The sequence below is a fragment of the Pyrus communis genome, chromosome 14 (genome assembly GCF_041283825.1).
Source record: "Pyrus communis isolate YQ-2024b chromosome 14, ASM4128382v1, whole genome shotgun sequence".
Lineage (NCBI taxonomy): Eukaryota > Viridiplantae > Streptophyta > Magnoliopsida > Rosales > Rosaceae > Pyrus > Pyrus communis.
Genome location: NC_142578.1, coordinates 4,135,708 through 4,153,968, shown reverse-complemented (window position 1 = coordinate 4,153,968; position 18,261 = coordinate 4,135,708). Strand labels below are relative to the sequence as shown.

Sequence of the window (18,261 nt, the reverse complement as noted above, 5' to 3'; positions counted from 1 at the left end):
ATCATGCTAACTGAGAATATTTTGAAATACCATACTTTATCGAACTTATGTTCTTGGTAGTATATATGATGGATGAATATTTGCTATTTATGAACATATTTTTTACACTTCTTTGTAGTATATATGATGGATGACTATATGCTATGAAGATTATTTTGAGATATATGTACCTATGTTTGGAAAGAGTGTATTCAATGTTTTTGTGCTTATCTAGTGGTCACTATTCTGCCAACGGGTGATGATACTTATATTGGCTACGGCCGGGTGTGGGTTGGATATTGGATATTGTTATATGGCTACGGCCGGGTATGGGTTGGATATTGGATATTGTTATATGGCTACGACTGGGTGTGGGTTGGATATCGAATATTGATATATGACTACGGCCAGGTGTGGGATGGATATTGATATATGGCTACGGTCGGGTGTGGGATGGATATTGATTTATGGCTACGACTGAGTGTGGGATGGTTATTGATATATGGCTACGGCCAGGTGTGGGTTGGATACTGGTATATGGCTACGGCCTGGCGTGGGTTGGTGGCTTCGGCCATAAGTTACTGTTATATGATACCACTAGTACGCACAGTATATACGATATATGTTTTATGAAAGGTTTTATGCCATTCTAGGGTTTTCGGAAAAACCTATTACATATTATGCTATTGATGTTTTCATAAAACTTTGGGGGTTAGTATGTTGAATAACAGTTTCAGTATTATATGTGTATATATACACATATATATATACACACACACACACACATATATATATATACATACACGCGCATATATATATATATATATATCAACTTGATCCACTCATGTTTGCTTTGTGCCCTCTCAAGACTTAGATTTGAGGCGTACAATCCTGGCGTCAAGGCACTTCCGCATCGACATCTTCAAAGCCTCTCAATGTAGGACCCATCCTTTTATTCATTCAATTTTATATTATTTCCTTTCTTGTGTATAGAATTAGTTGTATGTTCTGAATACGTTCCTCATTTGCATATTAATTACTTTTAAATTTATAGTCTTATTTATTTCTAGTTCTCATGCATTCTAATAGGGCTTCGTCACCTTCTAATATCGGCCAGCACGTGCCTACCTTGGTGTTCGGGGAATATCAGGGTCGGGCATGTCAGGAAATCCCGAACCGTCCCGAAATACCGAAAATATTTAGAAAATCTTGAAATTCAAGAATACCGAAATTTTGGTTTGGAATTGGTCTTCGAATTCCTATCCCGAAAGTAATTGGTTTGGAATTCGGGATCTCATTATCGATTTGGGATCACATAATGAACCACCCCTACGACCAAACACCTCTTGAGCTCCTTCCCTAATTCCGGATTAGGGTTAACTCTTTTTGGCAATCACAGAACACACTCTCTCTCTCTCTCTCTCTCTCTCTCTCTCTCTCTCTCTCACACACACACATACAGTGCATACATCACAGGTTAAAAAGCACCAAACTTTTCACCATCTGGTCAAACCTTTGATTTGAATACATATGCTTCTAGCCTTCTTCGGTGTGTCAATATCGCATACTTTTTATCTGGGTTCTCAAAAGTATGGACCTTCAATTACTGTGCTGCATTGCAAAAAAATGGAAAAAAAAAAATGGAGCTTTAAAGGTTTGCAGAGCTAAAGACTTCAGCTTTCAAGTTTTTGCTCATTTTTTCTTTGTTGTGTTTAATGAATTTTCCGAAAATATGGCAAATTGGTTGTAGATTTCGTGAGATTTTTGGCGGTGTAGCCAAAATGCTGCTACATGGTACAATTCCACTAAAATTATAATACGTGAATTCATTTTTCATTAATATAAGTACATCTATTTTGTTGCCTGCTAATATTATAACACATGGAATAATAACGAGCGTTTTGGGTAACCTGTAAAAATTTCTCGCAGCTTATCCTATTGAAATTCTAGTGAGTGTGCCAATGTAGCCAACATTTTCATTAAAAGAAATGGTGTCAACTATGTGTTGTGCCATATGCCACTGTTGATCGGAGGAGGAACAAATGAGTTGCCAATTCCGTGGCCGACCAATCGGAGCACCTCTTTCTTTATGCACCCAATTATTCCCCCAAATCCCAATGAAGCCCTTCCCATCCACGAAAGCCAACAGATATTTCCAAGGCCATTACAGTAATTCCAACCGTTCAAAATCCATACGTTACAATTCCGCTTTCGGGTAAACCGCCTTAACAGCCCATATACCATCCGGAGCCCCGAGAAATTGTGGCAAGTAAAAAACGAGGGGCATCCAAGCCAATAGCGGCCACACCCGCCGATTTTTTAGCCTTGGAGAAGAAAGGCGGTTCCCTCAGTTTTCCAATTCCTCCTCCTTCTTCTTCATTCCTCCTCCCCAAGTAATCCAGAAACACAGTTTCCATTTAAATCCCAACCCAAAAAACCACAAAACCTTTCTCAAATTCTCAACAACTCCCATTTTTTCTTTCTGGGTTTTTCTTCTAGCTCTTGAATCTCAAATCTTTACGCAAAATTTCCACAGAAATGTATTCGTTTTGGTACTTTTGGTTGTATAGTTTGTTTGGTTAGTTTGCGTTCTTGGCGTTCTAAAAAATCTGCCGACTCTTCTTCTTTCATTTTGTCTTGTGTTTTGGATCCCATTTTTTATTCTTTTTTCTTAACCCCCACGAAACTCCTATACATGAACACCTTTTAGATTTTATTTAGTTTCTTTTTTTTTTCTTCAGATTGTAAAAATCACAGTAGGTTTCGATTCAGTTGTTGTAGTTTTCTTCTGGGTTTTGGTTGCAATGGAGTACAGCAATGACGATACGAATCTTTCTTCTGGAAATTCATCGGAAGATGAACTCAGCGATCAATTTACCGATTCGGGTACCACCACCGACTCTGCCCCAGAGACCGTCCAGTCGTCCATCTCCAACTGCGAAAGCGTTGTCGATTAGGGTTCTTCAAGTTCCCGGAATCAACCTCGGCCGTTCGGTGATGGGTTGGTCCCGCTTTTCGACGGGTACAGAGTTCACGACCTTATCAAGCAGCGGTTCGTTTCGAGTTTGGGATTGCTTGGGACGCAGGTAAGTGTTGTGGCGGTTCACAGAAACTCCTACTCGAGCCTCGTGGGCCAAGCAAGGCTGCGTTCGTTTCAAATTTACTTGAAAGAAGTGGAGGAGAAGTGCGGGGAGGTTGCACCAGAGTCAACAAGCCATGTAGGAGAAGAATTAGAAGTGCTGGCAGGAGGGCAGATTGAGATGACTTGCCACTGTAATGAGGATCCATGCGATGAGGGCAATCACAAGCTTCATGGTCAAATTGACGATAAATTTGACAAAAAAGTTTCCTGTTAGATAAGGAAAAATTGTTCCGAGCTCCATGATTGTAACGCTATTGTTACCATGATTGTAATTATTGAATCTCTAATTATTATTTGTCCTGAAATTTCCACGATTGTTGTAGTTGCCTCGATTGAAATTCCTGATCCATTCCACGACTTTGAGTGTTGAAAGTAGATGAATTCTAAGCAACATATCCTTGAGAGTTAGAATTGACAGGCAAAGGAAGAATACCAGTGGAGGTGTTGTAGGCCTGAAAAGATGATGTCGGTGCACTTTTCTTTCGATTATTCAATTTGATCTCCTTACTGAGTAGCAGACCATGTAACTCATCAATTGTCGTGGAACCGAGGCGAAACTGAATTACATCCACAAAAGAATCAAATTTTGGAGGTAATCCGTGAAGAATAACAGAGATTAATTCAGAGTTCAACTGGAGCTCCAATACTAGCAAGAGCATTAGCGATTTCCTCAATGTGTTGAAGATATTGAGCAATAGTGAGATAACCTTTGGTTAGACTGCGAAGACGAGATCGAAGTTCGTGGATGTGAGAATGTGAAGCGGCTACAAGACGCGATTTCCAATTTAGCCCAAAGTTCTCAAGCTGAGCATACTCCAACAGTATAGGGAATTAGGGATTCAGAAAGTGTTGAGTTGATCCAGATGAGAATGTTTTGATCATTCTCAAACCAAGCAACATACGCCGGATTAAGACTATGATTGCCAAAAGAATCAGTGAGAAATTGAGGCGGTGCCGACAAGGATCCATCAATCAAACCCATGAGATTATACCGACAAAAAATTGGAGCAAAGAGAGCACTCCATGTCATGCAATTGGTAGTGGTGAGCTTAATTGGAACCATAGATTCATTGTTCTGAATTATGATGGAAATAGAAATTGAAGAATTAGGCTTTAAGGGTGCAGCCGGAGGAAGAACTTGAGGATCTGATTCTAACGAAGGCTTGAGAAATCACAGAAACAATCAAGATCAAATAGACAATCAATAAAGCTGCAAGAATCAAAGAAAGAGGCACACAAAGAGAAACGAGAAAATTTTGGATCGAAGAGAGGTCGTGAGACGTCAACGTGTGATACCATATTCGGAAAATGTATTTTCATTTCACAAAAAAGAATAAAGTTACACTTTGAGTATATATACAAGCTGTGAAAGCTAGATGTACAGTAATATCTTTCTAACTAAGGAAATCTTATCATAACAAACTAATAGTTTCCTTAACCTCAAGTATTATCCCTATAAGATGAGTTTACAATATTGCCCTTGATAATGTGTCCCCCATTACTGAAAAAAGTAATTTTATTGAAATACAAGCAAGGTTTTTCTAGAATTGTAGCCCCAGGGGCAAAAATGCCTAATTACTTGGATGAAAGTAAATACCCATTTCCTTTTTTCACCTTTTTATGAACTTAAAAAAGTAATTTTCGTTTTCAAGTTGAGAACAACTTATATGTCACAGATACACTATTATGTGATATTTTGTTCCAATAAAGTAAAAATATGTAACAAAAAAATTTGCTTGTTTTTATTTTATTAACACGAGACGTAACATTTTTCAACAGGCTAATTTTACTCTAGGTATCCGGAATTGTTTGACTTTTTCTCCTTGACAGTGCCTTTGACCCAAAAAGGATCAAACTGTGTTGACCAAAAAACTGGATGGAAGTGCCAGCTTGGCGGATTTGCTAGTGAGTACAACTGTAGTGGTTCAGCTGGAATCCTTGTTCGACCCATAGAGATGGAGACGAGAACCTTTATGCCCATAGCTTCACCTCCAAGTCCAACCCTTTCTAACGATCTTTCACTTGCACAAAACAATTTTGTGTTGATTAGGGTCTGGTTGAGAGTTATTAGATCATAAGAATCATATTTAAATTGTTCAGTAAAAATTTAAAAGTTTGTAATTGGAAGTAAAATCATTGACATACAAATCAGATGAGAGATGGTTCCCCTTAAAAGTAATTTCTTAGAGAAGAAAATCGATAATTACTTTAATCTTCCGTGAAACATTTTAAAATTAACGCTCAAACAAATCTTAAAAGATTGATTAGTGACAGTCCGAAAATTCTTGAAGGTTATTTCACGTCATAGCTGACTGCCTGTGTCGTCACATACCACCAAACAAACAACAAGAAGCAGACATTTTGAGCAAGGAAGTTATCAAGTCCTCAATCAAATTGTGAAAGTGAGACACACTGTGAGACTTCCTCAATCCCTAAGACAAAGATAGACAAAACATTCATTACTTCCAAAGAAAAATATCTATAGCCTCTGTCAAATACGAGAAATTTTTAGGAGTGCCGGAAACACCATGACACATGGTGTTCCCTCACCCATTAGAAATTGACATTTTGGATATCCTTCAATTTTATATTTCAATAAATAAATAAAACTAATTTCTAATGGGTGAGGGAACACCATGTGTCATGGTGTTCCCGGCACTCCTAAAAATTTCTCGTCAAATACACAAATCCATGCTTTACAAAACTCTCTTAAAAATGTAAGGAGAACTAATGAAAAGAACTTGAAAACTTTGAGTTTTAACGATAAGGACAAAATAAAAGGTAAAGTGAATAGTACCAGAATTGACTTTTTAGTGTAAAAATGTGATTTTCGTTAAGGTGAATAGTACCGAAAATTTTTCGTTAAAGTTCCCTAACAAAACTAAAACTAAAATGAAAATTATTAGATACCACTGGTGGTCAAGTCCCTCTCTCTTCAATTCATTATATTTCGGATTAAAATCTCTTCTATGTTCTTGATATATCTATTGTGTTCAACAACATTAAAATTAAAAATCTTGAAACATGAAAGAAATTGATTTTTGCTTTCCGCCTCTTCTGCACATTTTTATTTATTTCTAATTTTTTTTATATTAACTAAACAATTGAAAAACTAAGGAACATAAACAAATAGTGGTATGGACAACAAAGGTCCGCAGCTACATTAAATTAAAAACAATATTTGGTTACTCAAAGATGAGTAGGAACTCCTACTCAAAATTTCTTAAAATTGTTCGTTGTCAATTTATAGAATTTCGTGTTTATAATCAGAGCTGTTCATATTATAATAAAGACCAACTCGGCAATAAATCAATTAAAATAAAGGTCGTTTAGTCATCAAACTACTTAAAAACAAATGAACAGTATTGGTAAATGACACACTCCGATCCGGAATGCTCACTAGGACTCCGAATCGAGCTGTACTGGCCGACACTTGGAAGGTGACAAAGCCATAAAGTATAGTGATACGGAAAATACGAATAAATTTAAACCTAAAAGTGCCTAAAGACAAAAGTGCGCTGTGAGCGGGAATGAACCCATTTCACATATAATGTCAGAGCATAAGTAAAGTACAGTAGTGCGGGTAAGGATCATACCCTCAGAGGTAGCCACCTATACTGAGATTTGCCAAGAATCCTCGTCGATACGAACTTTCAGCAACTAAAACCTGGAGGGGCGAAAAACAAGGGCGAGTGGGCCTGAAAATAAAGTTTTAATAAAAACATTTTGAAAACGTTATAATCCCTCACTGTAAAACCCGTATAGTTTTCAAAAAATAATGCTACGTATATACATACGAAAACCAATACACAGGGCCAGTAAAAACTGAAGTATGCCATGTCATAACGTTTCAGCACTAAAAGATGTAAGCCATGTGTGAAATCAATATAAAATAATATGCCAGTCGGAATCAACTAACGTGACCTATACGACTGGACCCATAGCTCATCAGGTATGCTTGCACACGAATCAGAACCACCTATTGTGGTATGTACGACAGAGCTGGGTGTAAATAAGTACGCTCAAGTGCTACGAGCATGTGAAGGCTGTGCGATAAATCGCGGGTCACCTACGAGTCGGAACCACCTATTGTGGTTTGTATGACACGGCTGTGCATTAAACTTGGATCCAAGATAAGCATGCGATGTGGGAGGTGAACATCACGTGAAGGACTGTACCCTGATCTTGGGCGGAAGCACTAACACCGAGATGCAACAATGATGAGCTCTAAATGCATCTATGCATAACAATGTGCAATGCAACCTATACCATTACAATATACTCACCTGAAGCTTACCTGAGCCTCCGCAACATCAAACGATATAATTCACGATTTATAATAATGCAATACTTAAAATGCAACTCATTTTCGACATGGCATTTAAAGCATAAATCATTTAAAAACCACAATATATATATACACACACACTATAAAAAGGAAAAAACCCACTCAACTGGAGTCCGCACTACAATTCCCTAGCACGAATATCGAGACGTCACGATCGATCGTCCCCTAGAAGTCTCGGCCCAAAACCTTGTTCTTCGAACTCGTGTTTCGGGTTCGTTTTCAATGAAACAAAAATCACAACAAAGTTTATGGTGGTGAGGACATGCGGATAATGGTGGTTTTGATGTTCAACAAGCCAAAATTTTGGTGGTGGTGGTTTGTTTCACGGGAAGAAAAGGAGAGCTGAGAGAACTCTCAAGAGAAAGAGAGAATGGGAAAGAAAAGGGAGGAGAGAGAGAGAGTTCCAGAAATTTTGGGTGCCACGTGGCACTCACCCAATGGTTAGACAAAAATATTACATGTCCAATTAATTATCAGTTTACCAAAACATCCTTGACGTTCAAAACCTCATAAAATCTTCATTATAATTTCGAATCACATTCTGTTTGCGCCCCCGCGTTCGTAGTGACGAATACTATGAGGATATGCCAAGAAAATAAATCTTACATGCACGACAAGATGGTCAAACAAAGTCAACACATTTGCCTTTAAGGGCATTTTGGTAAATTCACTTATTAAAATTATAAAAACCGTAAAATTAGGAACGGGTCGTTACAGTAAAAGTATTATGAACCGTTTATATATTTGCTATGATAGATTGACTAAATGATCTTAGTTTTAATTTAATTTTTGCAGAGATGATATTTACAATGTGATTCATAGTATGAATGATTCTAATCATAAGCATAAAACTCCGCAATTAAAACATTAAGAATTTTAAATAGGAATTCCTACTCATTTTTAAGTAGTCAAATATTATTCTTAAATTAATGAAATGTTTGGATAACCATATCCTCCCGTCCAATTCCCGTCGCCGACCAATCTGAGCACCTCTTTCTTTGTGCACTCAATTATTCCCCCAAGTCCCAATGAAGCCCTTCCCATCCAGGAAAGCCAACAGATATTCCCAAGGCCATTATAGTAATTCCAACCGTTCAAAATCCATACGTTACAATTCCGCTTTCGGGTAAACCGCCTTAACAGCCCATATACCATCCGGAGCCCCGAGAAGAAAAACGAGGGGCATCCAAACCAATAGCGGCCGCACCCACCGATTTTTTTGCCCTTAAAGAAGAAGGCGGTTCCCTCAGTTTTCCACTTCCTCCTCCCTCTTCATTCCTCCTCCCCAAGTAATCCAGAAAAGCAGTTTCCATTTAAATCCCACCCCAAAAAACCATCCAAAACCACAAAACCTTTCTCAAATTCTCAACAACTCCCATTTTTTCTTTCTGGATTTTTCTTCTAGCTCTTGAATCTCAAATCTTTACGCAAAATTTCCACAGAAATGTATTCGTTTCGGTACTTTTGGTTGTATAGTTTGTTTGGTTAGTTTGCGTTCTCAAAAATCTGCCGACTCTTCTTCTTTCATTTCGTCTTGTGTTTTGGATTTATTCTTTTTGCTTAACCCCCACGAAACTCCTATACATGAACACCTTTTAGATTTTAATTGGTTTCTGTTTTTTTTCTTCTTCAGATTGTAAAAATCATAGTAGGTTTCGATTCAGTTGTTGTAGTTTTCTTCTGGGTTTTGGTTGCAATGGAGTACAGCAATGATGATACGAATCTTTCTTCTGGAAATTCATCGGAAGACGAACTCAGCGATCAATTCACCGATTCGGGTACCACCGACTCTGCCTCAGAGACCGTCCAGTCGTCCATCTCCGACTGTGAAAGCGTTGTCGATTCGGGTTCTTCAAGTTCCCGGAATCAACCTCGGCCATTCGGTGATGGGTTGGTCCCGCTTTTCGACGGGCACAGAGTTCACGACCTTATCAAGCAGCGGTTCGTTTCGAGTTTGGGATTGCTTGGGACCCAAGTAAGTGTTGTGGCGGTTCACAGAAACTCCTACTCGAGCCTCGTGGGTCAAGCAAGGCTGCGTTCGTTTCAAATTTACTTGAAAGCGGTGGAGGAGAAGTGCGGGGGAAATCCCAACATGAAGTACGCTTGGTACGCGCCCTATTCGAAAGATGAGATTTCGAAGATCATATGCCATGGTTTCGGAAACTTTGAGCAGCAACAGAGAAATGGGGTGTATGGCAATGGTGTTTATCTTGCTCCCGATGATTCTCCTATGCAATGGTAAGTGTTTCTTTCATTTCTGTACCAATTTCTTCGTGTTTCGAAGTTCGAATTTGAACAAATCCTTTGAAATGTGTATTTTTTTTGTCACATTTTGTATGTTTTCGACATTTGGTTGACAAATTTGATTTGTTTTTGTAGTGTGGAAAGCTTGAATGTTGACGAAGACGGTTTACGCCATCTTTTGCTCTGCCGTGTCATATTGGGGAGGCCGGAGGTTGTGTGCCCTGGCTCTAAACAGCTTCATCCGAGCTCCGAACAGTTCGATTCGGGCATCGACAGCATCTTTGCTCCCAAAAAGTACATAGTTTGGAGTACACACATGAACACTCACATCTTGCCGGAGTATGTCATCAGTTTCAGAGCTCCTAATTGCTTGAAAGGTACTGCAACTTAATTCCCAACTTTTTTTTTTTGGTGAATTTGATTGGCTTCTGAGTTCTAATTAACCAACAATTTGTTTCGTGTTATAGATTTCTTGAAGATTCAAGAACCAATCAAGAAACCGACTTCACCGTGGATGCCATTTCAGGCGCTAATCGGCGTGCTTTCGAAGTTCTTGCCTCCACCTACCATTGCCTTGATCAGCAAGTATTACAAAGAACACAGAGTAAGTAGTACTACTTTCTGCATTGAATTTTTCAGATTTTGTACTCTTTTTTTCTTCTTCTAATTATTGTCCCTTTTTTAACCCTTCTTATTTTATTTTTTTTCAGGCGAATGTGATCACAAGGCAACAACTAATACAAAAAGTGAGACAAATTGCAGGAGACGAGTTGCTGGTTTCAATTATCAAATCTTTTAGAGCCAAGGTTTGAAAATTTATTTGATTTACTTAATTTTTTTTATTTCTTAATACTTGGTTTTTTTTTTTTTTTTTTTTTGACAAACAATAGGGTTAGTGAGTTACATAGTTAGTTGTTAGGATGAAGATAATTAGTGGGGATCAAACCGGTATCATGATGCATAAACATGATTATTTTCTGCCAATGCGGTAAAACTCCATCTACATTAATACTTGGTTACTTCTTCAAACGACATGCATGATATCTATTTTGCATTTGTTTTCTTTAATTAGTCCGTATTTAATGCACTATGTCTCTGTCAAGATGAGATTAATTGTTACGATGGCTCATAGATTAATTTTCTCTTTATTTAAATAAAAGGAAATTAGTTACTATCTTTATTTTTGCAATATTCTCTGCTACTTGGTAATTAAGCAAGGCAAAGATTTCCTCATTTGGGAGTTTTCTTGTAGCAGTTTCTATAGGCCATAAAGAGGCCTTGCACATCAATTTTGATTTTTCCACCTCTCTTGCGTAAACTGGAACCATATATGCGCTTTAATTATTCTTTAATTTCATGGGTCCCATGTTATGTGAGACAGTTCACACAATTTGTCGTTAACTTGAAAGAGTAACGTCTCGTTCATACCTTTTTTTATTTCAATTAATTTTAATTCAATTGTTTTCTTCCATTCTCCTACTTATCAGTTATCACCATGTTTTACATAATTTGTATGGAGCAATAAGATTTGCAAATATTGTGTGTGCAGCAAATCAAACCACTGCAAAGGGTTGCTCAAAATGGAGGCAGGAGTAGGATGGACGGTGTAGATGCGCCAATTTTCTTTTGATGATGATGATGATGATGATGGAAGAGTGAACAGTTCGGGATCAATACGGTGCAGATCAAAGTGACATAGTGTAACCACAAGTGAGGGGATCCTGCAGAGATGCCTCAACTGGGATTTCCCTTAGTTTATACCTAATGTTCTTATCTTTTCTTTTTTTTTTTCTTTTTTTTTTCTTTCTAATTTTCTGCTAATCATGCTACGGATCTTGTACTGGTTCGAACGGTATTGTCCAGAATTAATGGCTGAGGTTTGAGGATGATATATTCTTCTTTTTATTTTTCTTTTGGTTTAAAATTATTTTTTTGTTATTTTTAGTATAAATATTCTCTGATATTGGTGGAAGAATATGTGCATGCCTACTATTTTATCGCAATAATTCTTTCTTGAAGTAGAAGGTTCCAAACATTTCGTGGTGGCCAAGAGTCCAGGACTCCCTTTTTCACTGCTGCAAGTAGCAGTTGAGATTTTGGATTTGTTCACATTCCACGGGTTATGGACTATGGAGTATATAGGAAACAATAAAAGTAGGTTCTGTGGATGCACGAAAATCGGGTCGGTTTTGAATCAACTTAGATTCGATTGTAAATCACACAAACGCACAAGAACACAATATATATATGTATATCGTGTTTCACCTTGAGTTGGGGGCTACATCTCTATTGGCGTAGTTTTCGCTTCTCCTATGTAAATGTAGGTTAGTACAATGAAGTTTGTTGCCTTTAAGAGAGTAAAGTTACTAGGGTTTAAAAGAGCAAGGGACATGTCGTCGTACTTGCTCTCCAAGCATCAAAATTCTCTAAATAGGGAGAGAAGTCAAAGAACAAGGTATGCAATCGAAACCCCTGATTAGAGGATATGAATTCAATTGATTGACTTGAGCATCGAAGTACCTTTTGCAGGTACCCTCCCTCACCTTAATGAACCTTTGGAGAAGAAGCATTTAGGGTTGCTTCTCGATGAGGGATTCGACAAATGTGCGGGTTATAGTCAACAAACTTGTGGAGGAATTTCTTCGTACAAGAAATCTCGCTCCAACAATATTTTTCACAAAAAAATATGAGTTATAACTCTCGATTCTTAATCAATTTTACAAACTTCTACAAATACCATCATAGAGTCTATTTTTATTGCTTATTTTCTCTACACTATAAAAAATTATAAAAACATGTAGAGTTGTGGACAGAGTGAGCAAAATGGTTGAAGACCACAAAAGTTGAAGCCTAATTGCATGCTTCATAGCTTTTGGGCCTCCTCCTAACAAAGTAATAGGGCAAATGACAAGTCATCCAATGTAGTTACTGTTAAATAATATGATAAAGCTAAATGTAATTAGTTCTGTTAGTTACTGTAATTAGTTAAGATAGTTGAGGGTATTCTTGTAACTAGCCTAAGGCAGCTAAGGCTATATATATTCACATCTGTGTAACTGATTTATTCATTCAATACAATCAGAAAACTTACAGAGAAAGTTTTCTGTTTCAATATGGTATCAGAGCCATTCTGCTTCCCAGCACCGACCTTCTCTTCTGCTCGACAAATCGATCGCTTCTTGATCGCTTCTCTCTGATTCTTTGCCTTTTTGTCTTCGATCTCTCTTGAATCTTGATCTCTTCAAGATATGGCTGCTCAATTTGACTCGCCACCAACTGGATCGTCTTCTCCGATCATCTCTCATTTAGTCTAAAACCCTAATTCTTCCTCTGATCCTAGTCCTTTGAACTCGTATACCTCTCTTACGATTCACAACATTGGCAGTATGGTGCCGATCAAGCTGAAACGATCCAACTATTTGCCATGGCGAGCATTGTTTGCTCCCATTTTCTACCGATACAAACTTCTTGGTATCATTGATGGCACTGAGATTTGTCTTCCGCCATTCTTGCTTGATCGCTCGATGAACCCTGCCTTTGAGGATTGGTATGAAAAGGATCAAAATCTTTTGATTTGGCTTAATTCTACCCTCTCCGAAGAAATCATTCCATTCACAGTTGGTGTTTCTTCTTCTCGCGAGCTCTGGATGAAGCTTGAACAGCGTTTGGTGGAGTTTCGGAGGCTCACATTCACCAATTGCGATCGCGACTCCAATCAATTCAGAAAGGATCTCAATCCATCTCTGATTATCTTCAACAAATCAAGGAAATTGCTGATTCCTTGCAAGCTGCTGGTGCCTCAGTGTCCGATCGTGACCTAATTGCTACTACACTTCATGGATTGCCTGATGAATTCGAATCCTTTATTGATTCAATAATGTTGCGGTTATCTTCTACATCCCTTGATGAACTTCATGGTCTCTTACTCACCAAAGAGTTGTCTATGGCTCGTCGCCGGCCTACTATTCCATCTTCTGCTACTGAGCCTTTTCAAGCATTTTCCGTACACTCTCAACCTCCCCTGCTTCCTACTCCATCTGTTTTTGTTGCTCAAAATCAACCACTTCACTCTGCTTCTCGGTTTAACTCAAATCGTGGTAAGCCATCTCGAGGTAATTTCTCTTCCAATCGCAGCAGTCGCAATTTTCATAATTCTCGTGGTACTTTCCCTGCAAATCGTGGCAATCGAAATTATCAAGGCTCTCGCCATTATCAAGGTTCTTCCACCTTCAAAGTTCCTTGTCAGATATGTGGTTCTACAAGTCATGAGGCAATTGACTGCTTTGATCGTATGAATCCGGACATCTGTGGTCGAATTCCTCCAGCCAAACTTGCTGCTATGTGTGCGCAGCATTCAGTCAAACCATCTCAGCCCTGGTTAATTGACTCTGGCGCCACTTCCCACATCACCAATGATGTAGCCAATATTTCTTCTCCTACTCCCTACACTGGAGAGGACAAAGTCTACATTGGCGATGGTAAATGATTGTCTATTCATCATATTGGTTCATCATCTTTGCACACTCCACATAATTCCTTTAAACTGAGCAATGTTTTACATGTTCCTTTCATGAAACACAATCTTCTGTCTGCTTATCAGTTTCTTAAGGATAATAACTGTTCATTGACTCTTGACCCTTATGGATCCACTGTCAAGGATCGCATTTCGGGGAAGATGCTTTTGCACGGCCCTGTTAAGGATGGTTTCTATCCTCTCTAAGGTTCCACTAGTCTCCATACTTCTCCCTCAGCTCTTCTTAGCATCAAAGCACCTGTCACACTATGGCACAAGCGCCTTGGACATCCTTCCTCCTCCATTTTTAGAAGGGTTATATCTACCAATAATCTTGCACTACAAGGCAAGAAGAGTGTTGATTTTTTCTGCTCAGATTGTGCACTTGCTAAGAACCACAAGCTTCCTTTTGGAGTGGCTTCTTCATCAACAACTCAAAGTCTCCAACTTCTGCATTGTGATCTATGGGGACCTGCCTCTGTTACATCTAATAGTGGTTTCAAGTATTACCTAATTCTTGTTGATAACTTTAGCAAATATAGTTGGTTTTTTCATTGAAGTCCAAATCTGATGTATTAACTACATTTGTTACTTTCAAAAGCTATGTAGAAAACTTCAGTGGAAATAAAATCAAGATTCTGCGCTCAGATTCAGGGGGTGAATTCACCAGTCACTCCCTTGCTTCTTTTCTTCGTGCACATGGTATATTACATCAATTTAGTTGTCCACATACTCCTGAACAAATGGTTGTGCAGAGAGGAAGCATCGACATCTTGTTGAGACAGCTCGAACATTACTTGTTGCCTCTCATGTTCCTCAAGTGTTTTGGGTTGAAGCCTTCTCCACTGCCATATATCTTATTAATAGGCTTCCTATTTCTGGTCTTACAAAGTCTCCTTGGGAACTTCTCTTCAATCAACACCCAGATTACTCTAAACTGAAAGTCTTTGGCTGTCAATGTTATCCTTGGCTTAAGCCTTACATTCCCAGCAAACTGGATGCTAAAAGCAAAAGTTGTGTGTTTTTGGGCTATAGTCTACAACATAAAGGCTATAGGTGTCTTGATCCCATGACAAATAGGATCTACATATCTCGACATGTTGTCTTTGATGAACAATCTTATCTATTCAAGTCACTGCTGAGTCACAGTTCCAATTCAGAGACTTTATCTCCAACATATTCTCCATCCTTGGATCTTCACTTCCGCAAATATTTCTCAAGTTCTCCTACAACTAGTACCAATCACCATGTCATCCTGTACCTACTCCTATTCCTCCGATCTCACCTCCACTTGAGGTTCCTTCATGCACTCAGTCAGTGGATCATTCTCACAGTTCTTCCAGTTCTGTCTCTCTCAGTAATTCTTCTCTAGTGCCTATTCAGACAAGTCATCCACCAATTTCTGGGAATACACATCCTATGATTACAAGATCTAAGGCTGGAATATCCAAGTCTCGAGCTTATTCAGCAACCAAACATCCACTTCCTGTTGATCTTGACTTTGTTCCTAGTACTTATTTGCAAGCATCAAAGCATGCTCACTGGAGAGCTGCCATGCAAGTTGAATATAATGCTTTAATCTCCACAGGAACTTGGTCTCTTGTTCCTCCTCATCCTTCTCAGAATGTAGTTGGTTGTAAATGGGTTTTCCGGGTCAAGAAAAATCCTGATGGCACTCTTGACAAACACAATGCCCGCTTGGTTGCAAAAGGCTTTCATCAGCAAAAAGGAGTTGATTTTCAAGAAACCTTCAGTCTTGTTGCTAAACCCGTTACCATTCGAATTCTTTTTACACTTGTTGTTCAATATAATTGGTTCTTGAATCAATTAGACATTAGCAATGCCTTTCTTCATGGAGACTTAAAGGAGGATGTTTACATGCAACAACCCCCAGGTTTTATTGATTCCAACTCTTCCCATTTTGTTTGCAAGCTGAAGAAATCCTTATATGGTCTTAAACAAGCTCCTCGAGCTTGATTTGATAAATTGTTTCAAGCCCTTCATACACTTGGGTTTCACCAATCCCAATCTGATGCTTCTTTGTTTGTCCTTAATGGCCCTCAGTTAGTCATTGTTCTTGTTTATGTGGATGATATTCTAGTTATTGGCCCCAATTCTCAACTCTGTCAACAGTTTATCCAACAACTTAACACCCAGTTTCCAGTGAAAGATCTTAGTCATTACACTATTTCTTGGGATTGGAAGTTCACATATCTCCCAATGGCCTCTTCCTCCATCAGACCAAGTACTTAATTGATCTCCTCAAGAAAACAAATATGGAAGGTGCCAAACCTTGTTGCACTCCTCTCGGGTCTCAGAAACTAGACCACAGTGGGCCTCTCTTATCCAATCCCACTGAATACCGTTCTATAGTTGGTGGATTACAATATCTCACTTGGACGCGACCGGATCTTGCATTTGCTGTTAATCAGATATGTCAGTTTATGCATGCTCCAAGAGAACAACATATTCAAGCAGCAAAAAGGGTTCTCAGATTTCTTAAAGGTTCTATTTCTCATGGTTTATGGTTTACTAAAGGTCCTATCGCTCTTTCAGCTTACTCTGATGCTGATTGGGCTGACTGCACATTTGACAGGCGGTCCACCAGTGGATATTGTGTTTTTCTTGGTTCTAATCTCATCAGTTGGAGTGCAAAGAAACAAAGCACTGTTGCTCGTTCCTCTACAGAAGCTGAATATCGTTCTTTAGCCCATACTGCGGCAGAACTCACTTGGGTTTGCAAAATTCTCAAAGATCTTCATTTCCCTCTTCCCACACTACCTACACTATGGTGTGATAATATCTTTGCAATCTCTTTAGCCTCTAATCCTATTTTTCATGCTCGAACCAAGCATGTTGAGATTGACTATCACTATATCCGGGAGTTGGTTCTTGCAAATCTCATCAAAGTTCAAAATGTTTGTAGTGAAGACCAATTGGCTGATCTTCACACCAAATCTTTGTCTAAGAGCAGGTTCTCTTTTCTCTGTTCCAAGCTTCCAATTGGAATCCTCACTGATTCCTCCTTTAGCTTGAGGGGGTGTGATAGGGCAAATGACAAGTCATCCAATGTAGTTACTGTTAAATAGTATGATAAAGCTAAATGTAATTAGTTCTGTTAGTTACTGTAATTAGTTAAGATAGTTGAGGGTATTCTTGTAACTAGCCTAAGGCAGCTAAGGCTATATATATTCACATCTGTGTAACTGATTTATTCATTCAATACAATCAGAAAACTTACAGAGAAAGTTTTCTGTTTCTATACAAAGTACTTTGCCTATTTGGTAAGGCTGCAGCTCAAGGTGATGTCTTGGGGCCTCCTCATAACAAAGTACTGAATTTGGCCTAAGGCCTCATGCTATTTTAGAGGCAAAAAAGAAAAAGAAAACTCTTTAACTCTATGTTTGGACAACGGACTCTGAAATTTATGAAATTTGAGCTAAGTTTTTTCAGCAATTCGCTACAAAATTTAAATGAAGGGTCTCAAAAATCATTAGAAGCAATATTTTTTAGAGAACTTTTCAAAATCCGTTGTTCAATATCTTTATAATGCATTTGTAGTGTTTTAGTAGAACTTTTATTTGTTTTGTGCTTCCAGGAATTAGTTGGCAACGTCGTTGTAGACTTGTACTATATTTTTAGAGTTTGATTAAAGTTTTCTAATATTTCGAAGGTTCTTCGTTCAAGATTAAAATATGAAAGTTCAAGTTTCCTTGAAAATGATATTTACTGTGACGAGGCCTTCCAGAAGATGTATTTCCATACCATAAAAAAAAAATTTGTTCATTTTTTCTTTTCCTTCCTTGTCTGTGGGAACTTTATGCCACATTTTTCAACAGATTGTCGATCCACCATTTTTTAAAATTGTTGTCAAAAGACAAAGTTTTGGTAGTAAACTGTGGTGAAAGGTGGCCCTACTCTGATCCCTTGCCATTTACTTTCTCCTCTATGTTCCTCTTTATTGGCACTGTTGCTCGTAGTTGTCTTCTTTCACCGACTTCTTTTGATTTGTAGCTGCGATCTTCGTGGTGCTCT

General features: G+C 38.4%; 1 protein-coding gene and 1 long non-coding RNA gene across 2 annotated transcripts; both read left to right on the top strand.

Moving 5' to 3' along the window:
- The first annotated feature begins 2,265 nt into the window (after positions 1–2,265).
- LOC148691095 (uncharacterized) lies at positions 2,266–3,433 on the top strand. The gene is made up of 2 exons (XR_015955621.1): positions 2,266–2,557; positions 2,721–3,433. It is a non-coding gene; the product is annotated as an uncharacterized LOC148691095 (long non-coding RNA).
- Positions 3,434–8,690: 5,257 nt separating this feature from the next.
- LOC137711902 (putative inactive poly [ADP-ribose] polymerase SRO5) lies at positions 8,691–11,602 on the top strand. The gene is made up of 5 exons (XM_068451060.2): positions 8,691–9,707; positions 9,849–10,090; positions 10,181–10,317; positions 10,424–10,519; positions 11,263–11,602. The coding sequence occupies exons 1-5, from the start codon at positions 9,166–9,168 to the stop codon at positions 11,341–11,343; spliced, it is 1,098 nt and encodes a 365-aa protein (XP_068307161.2). The 5' UTR covers positions 8,691–9,165; the 3' UTR covers positions 11,344–11,602.
- The last annotated feature ends 6,659 nt before the right edge of the window (positions 11,603–18,261 follow it).

What these genes read in the sequence shown, in the direction of transcription:
- LOC137711902 (XM_068451060.2), top strand. Translation starts at nt 9,166, where the DNA reads ATGGAGTACAGCAATGATGATACGAATCTTTCTTCTGGAAATTCATCG. An exon ending in AGCTCCTAATTGCTTGAAAG is followed by an intron (nt 10,091 to 10,180) that starts GTACTGCAACTT and finishes TTCGTGTTATAG; the next exon opens with ATTTCTTGAAGATTCAAGAA. An exon ending in TCAAATCTTTTAGAGCCAAG is followed by an intron (nt 10,520 to 11,262) that starts GTTTGAAAATTT and finishes TTGTGTGTGCAG; the next exon opens with CAAATCAAACCACTGCAAAG.